General features: G+C 59.6%; 1 protein-coding gene across 1 annotated transcript; it reads right to left on the bottom strand.

Annotated features, from left to right (window-relative positions):
- Positions 1 to 1,758: 1,758 nt before the first annotated feature.
- IRX1 (iroquois homeobox 1) lies at positions 1,759 to 7,281 on the bottom strand. The gene is given in 8 exon segments (XM_027606002.2): positions 1,759 to 2,199; positions 2,508 to 2,538; positions 2,541 to 2,579; positions 2,937 to 3,255; positions 3,257 to 3,408; positions 3,411 to 3,746; positions 3,749 to 3,974; positions 6,880 to 7,281. Coding segments are annotated over 8 exon segments (1,437 nt in total). The 5' UTR covers positions 7,156 to 7,281; the 3' UTR covers positions 1,759 to 2,141.
- Positions 7,282 to 9,177: the final 1,896 nt, after the last annotated feature.

Consider the following 9,177-nt stretch of genomic DNA (forward strand, 5'->3'; position numbering starts at 1 on the left):
AGCGCCCTGCCTGGGACCGGGCACCCACACCCTCCCCACAAAAGCCAGCAGTCCAACCAGCAGGCCTGCCACCGCACCCCCAAATTCAAACAACTGGTGGCACCCAAGATCACACAGAAAGCCAGACCACCGCAAATCCAGGCTCCTACCCACGGCAACTCCCAGGCCCAGCACCCCAGATCATGCGCTATGCCCCAAGGAGCCACATCAACGCCGCGGTCAGGACTCCATTCCGCTTCCAGCCCATAGAGGGCGCGCCGAGCACGTCCATTCGGACTGGAAGCGTCTCCACCGCGGCCGCAGCCCCTGCGTGCCCGCGGGCGGCCGGCCCTTCGCCGGGCTCCGCGGCCCCACTCCTCCCGCGCGTCCACGCGCCCTGCACCCCCACGTGCCCCCTGTGCACGCTCTCCCGCGGCCTTCGCGCCTCCCGTCGCCACTCTTCCTCCAGCCTCTGGGGTGGGGAGGGGCCCCTTCCTCTGAAAGGACGGGGACGGGGTGGGTGGGGGGCTGGAGAACCGACGCAGGCTTCCGTAAAAGGGCAGTCAGTCTCCGGTGGGGTGGATCCCCATGTCCTCAAGGCGAGTCGCCCCTTCCCCCGCCACGGAGGAGCCAGGGACACAGACAGCGGCGCCCAGACTTTCCCCTTTGGCTGAGGCGCCCCCTCTTCTCCACTGGCAGCCCCCAGACAGCTGGCGCTGAATATGCGGCCTCGGCGGGGTTTGGGGAGGTCCTGTCCTGCATCAGGGACTAGGCTTCTTTCCCCCTGGGCAGGTTTCCCCTGCAGCTCACAGCCTCACTGAAGATTTTGTTAATGCTTGTATTCTCAGTTTTCAGGAATTCTGCATAAAGTCATCTGTGCCCTGTTTGAAATGCAGCTGCGGTGGCGAGTTTGCTCTGAGCGCCCCCAGAGGGGGGAAACCCTGACCGCTGTGATTCCCCAAGGTCCTGGGCCATTTCCCACCCTGCACATCCGAGGCCAGCTCAGTCCCGCATCGTCCTACCATCACTCGCAGCCACCTCCCAGACCCTGCTATCCGAGGTTTGTTTTTCCTCTGCTCTCTCGGTGTGCCCATCCAAGGCTCTTGAGTTTAAAGGGGGGGGGGGTCCCTGAGAAACCAAAGCACCCACCCCTCTTTCTTATCCCAAAAGGCTACCTCAGCTCCCTGGCTCCCAAGCCCAGAGAACTCCCAAGCTGCATCTCTCTGCCTGCCCATTAAGACATTTTAAAAGAGCCTTCCAATCTCTCTCCACGTTTGATTTAACCAAGTAACTAAAAAATACCTTCAAAGCCAAAATTTCATACTCCATTGTCCTCACTCTACCCACCAAAGGCACCGACGCCATGATGCACTTTTGAGACAACTAGTTATAAACTGATTTCAAATCCGAAGTTCTCCTTTGGGGACATAATTGGAAATTCTTTTCATTTTTTCCCCCATTGTTGCCCACTTTAAGAAATCGTTTTTAAACTGCTGAAAATCGAAGTCATTTATGTCCTGAGAAAGGCGTGTCCTTGATAAATGTCTAAGGGTTGGAAAGAATTAAACTGCCTACAAAGAAACTGCCCTGGTGATATTAACAAATTCAACAACCACCAAAAGACTGTGAGAAACACTGGCCTCCGCTGGTGGAAACTCCCAAGGAGCCTCTCTTCCCAAAGCCAGGGGCATCTGGCCCTGCCAGCATTGCAGGATTCCGGACACTCCTGTAGACACCCAGCCACACACAGTGGGGGGGGGGGGGGGACAGTGGGCATCATTTCATTTAGTTTATTAGACAAAAATATATGATTTAGACAAGTTCGCTGACGCGCTATTTACAATCTGAAATCACTCTATATACAGAAAGGAAAGAAGAAGAAGAAAAAAAAAGACACAAGCACGTGGGGCATTTACCGAGCCGATAGTGAACCAGAGCATGGTGCCAGCCACCAGAGCCTTGGGCAGAGGCCAGGCTGCCTGCACCTGGAGCTCGGGCGGTACGAGCCCCTTTCTGCAGAAAGCGATGGGATGGGAGTCCTTGATGTCGTGGCCATATGTGTCCGTTACACCAGTCTGAAATATTTGTCCTAATTCCTCCCTCATCCCCTCCTCCCAAACTCCTCCCCCCTCCCCCTCGCAAAAGTAAAAGAAGACCCTGAATCAGGCGGACGGGAGGGCTGCTAGGATCCGGGGCGTTCCCTCCTGCGGGGCCAGCGAGCTGCAGAAGAAACACAGCAAGACAAGAACAAGAAGGGTCAGTGGATGGACACTTGACCCGGCGTCGCCGGTTCTGCCAGCCAAGCTCCTGGGGGCGTGGTCGCCTGGCCCGCGCGGCTCCCGGGTCGAGAGAAACCCGGTGGAGCCAGAGGGCCCCGCACGCAAGGCTGGTGGACAGCACCCCTTCCACAATGACTGCCAGACCCTACCGGCCGCCCCGCGCAGCTCTCCAGCCCCGTACCCTCCTCCCCCACACCCCACCCCCGCTCCAGCCCAGGCCAACGGAGAGTACGAGCAAACAGCACTCACTTGTCGCGCACGGGCTGGAAGGGCGATTTAACTGCTGTGCCGGCGAGTCCGGCCTGGGGACGAGGTCTCTCTCTGCGAGGGAGAGGGAGAAGCAGAGCGTTAAGAGGCAGGTGTGTGGCGGGGGCGCGTTGCTGCGGAGGTGCTCAAGCCTCTTCCCCCACCCACCCCCTCCCTCTCACAACAAGGATAGGGTCTCCAAGAAAATCCTTCACCTTCCCTAGGCAGGCCTGCAGGTAGAACTCAGCTCTCCTGACGGAGCCTAAGGCCTTGGCCTCAGTCCCCTAATCCAGGCAGAGATTACCGCTCATCCCCGGGTTTGGCTGCTACCGCCTCTCCCCTCCCTGGGCCGGCGCTCCCCCCACCTCCAGGCAACGCCGGGGTTCCGGATTCCCGGCCCGGCCCGGGGCGGAACACCCCTGGGCACAATACCTGGGAGCGCGGGGCTGCTGCGAGCAGAGGCCTTGTCACCATGGAGCATCCCTGTAGCAACGTGGACCGGCGGCTGCGGCGGCGGCGGTGGCGCAGGCAGGTGCGGGCCGTGGGGCGCGGCGTGGGGCGCGCCGACACCCAGGAAGGAGCGCATGTTGAGCAGGGAGCCCTGCGCGAGGAACGCGCCGTTGGTCCAGTTGGAGAACTTGCCGATGTGGCAGGTGTACAGTCCGTGGCTGGGCAGGAAGGCGGGGTGTTGCAGCGGTGTGCCCGCGGGGGGCCCATGCGCGCCGGGATGGCTGGCGGGAGGCGGCGGGGAGGGCCTTGGGCGCGCCGTCGGGACTCGTGGCCGTTTCGGCCAAGGACCAGATCTTGGGCTTGCTGTGCGGCACACCCTGCAGGCCGCCCGACGCGGCGCCCGGACTCAGCAGGCGCGTGCTGCCAGGCTCCGGGACCTCCTTGACCAGGCCAGGGGCGAGTCCTGGGACTTGAGCGCGTCGGCGGCTGCTAGCGGTGAGCCCTGGTCCAGAGCCAGGGCTGTAGGTGCCGCCAGCGCTCGCGGCGCCTCGGCCTTGTCTTCCTCGTCCTCATTGCTCTGGTCGCCGTCATGCTCGTCGATTTTGTCGATGTCAATGCTCTCCAGGTCGATCTCCTCATCGTCCTCAGCCTTCTCCGGGTCGCCCTCCGTATCGCTTCCGAAGAGGGCTCCGTCCTCCTGGTCCTTGCTGCGCGCGCCCCACGTCACCTTGTTCTCCTTCTTGAGGCGCCGGCGCGCGTTGGCGAACCAGGTGGAGACCTGCGTGAGGGTCTCTTGGTGATGATGGCCAGCATGATCTTCTCGCCCTTGGTGGGGTAGGGGTTCTTGCGGTGCTCGTTGAGCCAGGCCTTGAGCGTGCTGGTGCTCTCGCGCGTGGCGTTCTTGGGCCGCCCGGGGTCCCCGTACTGGAACTGGCCATAGGGGTAGTAGGCTGGCGCCGTGTGGGCTGCGAAGGTGGCAGGGTGCACCCCGGGGTTGTCTTTGAGTTCATATTGTGAGCCCTGCAACCACAAAGGCCCACCGAGGGAGGAGAGAGAGAGAGAGAGTAGGGGTGTGGGGGTGGAGAAAGAGAGAAAGCGCGATGAGTCCCCAAAAACTAGGAAAGTCAGGGGCAGCTGCTCCTGTCAGCTCAAGAACACGAAGGCCCCCAGTGCACCACCCGGGGAGGAAGTGACTGGTCAGAATCTTCAGCCTCCTCAAAAAACTGAGCTTCCAACCTTCACGAAGAGGTTGTTTTTGTTTTGTTTTTGTTGTTTTTATTTTTATTATTTTTTTGTCACTCAAGAGAAGTTCCAGAATCCGTGCATTTCCAGTACATCACAGCAGGAGCCATGGCCCCATAGAATCTCCCTAGGCATCCCTCAGTCCCCCCCCACCCCCCACCACCCACAACAACTTCAACAGCCTTAATTTCCAAGTTTATCTCACACTAAACTAGAAGGGAAAACCTTTTAACTGCGCTGATAAAACAGTTTCTCCAAATGTAAAGAACCTAAAGCCTAAGCCCCCTCCGACCCTGAGGGGGTCAAGCAAAATAAACCATCTCGGGTTTTCTTTGGGTCCAAATCCACCAGCATTTTAAAATGAAAGCACACTCCTTTTAGCTCCCAAATTAATCTGCATATAATGGTTCCCCCACACTTAAAGGTCGACAGCGGTGACAGGTAATTTAAAATTTTAATCCTGGCCATCATCAACAATAACAAAAACACCATTTGTTTTTTTAAAATACAAAAGGAGGGCTTAACCCGTAAAATATTAACGCGAGGGCTCGGGAGTCCCAGCTGTGTGAAGGGGTACTGCTCTCCTAGGCCTGTTCTCACTTAGTTTATCTCTTAAGTTTGACTGTGATGTGGCAAGAGGAAGCTCAAACTGTTTGCAAGCGTTTAGAGGCCGTGATTTATTTGCGATCAATATTCTTTTTATCATCCGTAGTAAAACACAGCAAGTCAAATTTCCCATCAGGTTTTTTGGTAAATAACATTTTATCTTTCTAACAACCTCATTAGGCCTCATTATTACCATAAATTGCCCAGACAGACATTCATTCACAATTTTATCTTTTGACTTCCAAATCCCCAGTCGTAAGGGCTTGGAAACCTAGGCCTAGACTTAAGAGTTTGGATTTAGGCTTACTTTCTGAGAACCAGAGGGTGATCACTGGCAGATACACCCACCTTTTTGAGGGAGATTTCTATATGGTTTCCCCTTAGTTAAAAAAAAAAAAAAATCAAGTTATCTCCCTTCCCCACCACACTACAATGGGAGCAGATTCCCAACACACAGCTCCCTTTCTCTCCTACAAACGCGGGGGAGGGGGGGGAGGGTCCCAAATGGCACATATCTGTATTCAAAATTTCTGTTAAAAAATTATAATTCTCCAAATAAATATGGTCCAATTGCTATGTTAGCAGAGGGCGTTTCCAGACTGAGAAAGTTGTAAAGAGCAGAATATTTCTTTGACTAGTTAGTTTAGTGGTGGATGCCGCAGAGGAAAGGCTGCCCTGGCCAGATTTCGTTTTTCCCCAATCTTTGCAAAACGTACCTTGCACTTCTCTAATTATTTTGGTTCTAACTGTAAGGACGACATTTCGGCCTCTTCTCTGCCAGAATTCTTTTTGAAAGGATACCTTGTAAATCTCTCATCGCTTCCCTGGCATCCCCAGCCGCCAGAACAAAATGGGAGCTGATCTTTTTCGATAGCCAGCGATCTCAAAAGCAACCGGGGCTGCTTTCAGAGAAATAGTCTTCCTTTTCAAAACTACAAGAAAAAGTTACAGAAAAAACACACCAGCCGCTTTTCTCTCGTACAGTTGCCGGTATTTCTTTCCTGACTCTTCTTCGGGGTGTGGAAGACGTGGGGGGTGCCTGCAAATTGCGTTATCCCGCTCGCAGCAGCGCGAGAGGGGGCTGCCTCCCTGGCCCCCAGCGCCCCGCGCGCAATTCAGCAGTATCCCGAAGTTTAAGCGCGACCTTGCAGTCAGACCAAGGAAAATGGATCCTTTGGACCCACAGAATGGCGAATGCCCCGCGGAGAATTAAATTTGCAGCTCCCTCCCCCATCTGACACCCACTGGGACAGGAGACTAAGAGGGCAGCATTTATTTTAAGCCCAGGGACTCTGCTTTCTTTAATCCTCCATTATGTAACACGGAAAGAAAAGTGCTTTTCATTCGGTGCAAAAGAAATGAAAACTTTGGCAACTTACGAAAGTCAAAGCAAACACCGTTTCGGACGCCAAAATTATTTCCACTTTTTTTTCCCCCTAAATCTCAATTTTGCACACACTCCATTAAGAGTCCCCATCCGGCCCGTCTGATCTCCCCATTGTTAGGTTTATTTTGATCACCTCTACAAGGCTTTCCAGGGTTCTCTCTGGCAAAGTCGGACACAACTAGAGGAGGTCCACCAAAACGGGAGAAAACGGAGTCTCCCCGGCACGGGCCCAAAGCCAGAGAGGTCGCGCGAGCCGGGTGTGCCGGCGAGTCGGGGGCGTCCTGCGGAACCTAGCCGAGCTGCCGGAACGCCGCCCGCCCTGCCCCGCCGCCTCCGCCGAGCCGGGGGCGCGAGCGACTTTGGCCCCAACCTCCAGCTCGAGCCGCGCGCCCCGGCCTGCTCCTATGGCCTCCCGACTCCCGCCGAGACCCCCCGTTCGCGGCCCAGGCCTCCCGCCTCCCCCCGGCCGAGCTGCACGGGCCGTTAGCGGCCGGCCTTCCGGCTCTCCCGCCACCCCCGCCGCCTCGGACCCGCGGGCCAGGCCTCCCCCGCTCCCCGCCGGGCCGGCTCCGCCCGCCCGCCCGCTCTGCCTCCCGCGCGCCGCGCCGCCAGGCCACCCGCGCCCGGGGCGCCTGGGCCGGTGGGGGAGGCGGCCGAGGCGAGGGACGCGGGCAGGCCCGGCGCACTCACCATCTGCGAGAAGAGGCTGAGGTCGGCGGCGTAGGGCAGGAAGGCGCTGTAGTTGGGCGCGCCCGCGTACGGGCCGGCCGCCGCGTACATGCCCAGCACCGAGGTGACGGCGGCCGCACCCGCTCCCGCACCCAGCTCCGCCGCCCCCGGCCGGCCCGACGAGGCGGCGGCGGCGGCCGCCGCAGCCGCGGCCAGCACCCCCGGGCGCTCGCCGCCGTAGGCGCCGGGCCCCGCGGCGCTCAGGTACTGCGGGTAGCCCAGCTGCGGGAAGGACATGTCCGCGGATCCGCGGCGGCGGCGGCGGGCGAGTATTAAAGGGGCGGGGGCGGGGGGTCGGGGCGGCGCGGCGGGAGGGTTCGGGGGGGGAGAAACGGGCGGCAGACCGGGCGCGCTCGGGCCGGCCCGGAGGCGGGGGCCGGTGGCTGCTGCTCGGCCCCGGTGCTCGCTGGCGACCGGCTCCCGGCTGCGCCCGGCTCCGCGATCCCGCGCCGACTGCGGCGGCCGCCCTCCGCTCGGGCGGCGGGGCTTTCAGACACAATTTGAAGTTGATGCTTTGATTGGCATCCCCTTGAGCGCTGGCCCCGCCCCCGGCTCCCCTCCCGCCCCCCCTCCCTGCCTCCCGCCCGCCCTAGCCCGGCCGCTCCCGCCCCTCCCGGCGAGCACGTGGTGCTCCGCGCCGGCCGGGCCACCTCCGCCCGCTGTGGGCGCGCAAGCGGCCCGGCGGCGGGTGCGGCCTGGCGGCTGCGGGCTTCTTCCCCACCGGCTCCCGCGGCTGTCTGACAACCTGTCGACACCGGTTTACAGCTGTCGGACCCTGGGGTTTGCTGTTTCCAAGCCGAGGTGTGTCTGCTCCTTCAGGAAAACATCTCGGCGCCTGTTTTTCTGCCGTTCGGGCAGCGGTGCTGGCGCTGGGGCGGTGACAGACAGCCGACGGGAATGGCCTCTCCTCCGAGGTTGGCGCTGCCTTGGCCTCCCCCAGACGTCTTTGGCAGAAGCGCACCCCGGCGCCCTCGGTGCGGCGCGGAACCTGGCGTGGCGTGACACCCTGACGCGGGCGTGCCGTCCGCGGGGCCCCAGCTGGGCAGTAACTGGTCACCTGGCAGTGACTGGCCTCTCTCCACGTGGATAAGCGGGAAGCCGCAGAGCTCTGCGGGCTTTTCCTATCGTGAAAACTTTGAGAAGGGGCAGCTGAGAATCCACTTCAAGGGGAAAGCGGATGCAGTCCACGGTGACAGGTTCCTGGAGGGGGGGGGGTGGGACCTTTTCTTTGCTGGAAAATCACCACTGCAGCGCAAGGGAAACGTTCAGCCCCCACCGCGGTTATGGGAGAAGCTAAGTGTGGCTTGGGGATCCCCTCCTCTGTCTGCTAGGTGTGCACACTCAGGACTTAAACTTGCATGGAGAGCGCCCGCCCGACGCGACGCCGCGAGCAGCCTGGGAACAGGGCGTCCCTCTTCTCCTTCCCTCTCTCTTCTCCATCCTCAGCTGTCCGGAAGAGCAAGCGGATGCTGCCATGACCCCACGCTCTGGTGGGGAGGTCCAGGTCCGTCCTGGCCTCCCTGTGCACAGGACATCTCTAGGGCAGGCCACTTCTGCCATACACTCCCTGGCTTGTTCCTGGTGGAGGGGGAGGGAGTGGGCCCGGGTTCCTGGGGCCACTTTTCCTCCTATCTCCTACTAAGCAGCCAGTGCCTGGCTTGCACTCCCTGCTGTGGCAGGCTGGCACACTGGACCCTGCAGGAATTTCACCCACGCACTCAGCTGTTCAGCCCTGTATTGGCCAGTTAGGTCCGCGGAGTTGAGGCTGGCCTCTGGGCCCAGTCCTCAGCATGCTGTGCTGCTGGTGAACTGGGCCACCTGCCCCCTGGACCCTGACCTGACCCACAACCCCTAGTTCCCCTCCGATCGCCTGGATCATGGAGGCCCAGTGACTCTTGAACCATCAGGAAGGCTCTCATTTCCCATTTTTGGGGCCTGAGGACAGACAGGGAGCCACTGCCTATAATTAGCAACAATAACGCCCATAATAGTAATTACTAATTACCAGCGCCATGATCAGGCTTTTATTTCTCTGCTCAGTCAGGTTTTCTTCCTGTTCATGCTGCCCCTTCACTCCTTCCCCTACCCCCGCCCCACCTCCACTTACTAGCCCTTGCTCACTCTAGAAACCTCCCGAAACTATCTGGACACCTTTCCTGCTTTGGCACAGATTCTGGGGTGCTGGAAGTGAGCACTAACCACTCCCAACCCTGGAAGTCATTAAAGGGAAGCTTCCTCCTGCCCCCCAGCCCCCCATCT

The sequence above is a fragment of the Zalophus californianus genome, chromosome 5, assembly GCF_009762305.2.
Source record: "Zalophus californianus isolate mZalCal1 chromosome 5, mZalCal1.pri.v2, whole genome shotgun sequence".
Taxonomy (NCBI): Eukaryota; Metazoa; Chordata; class Mammalia; order Carnivora; family Otariidae; genus Zalophus; species Zalophus californianus.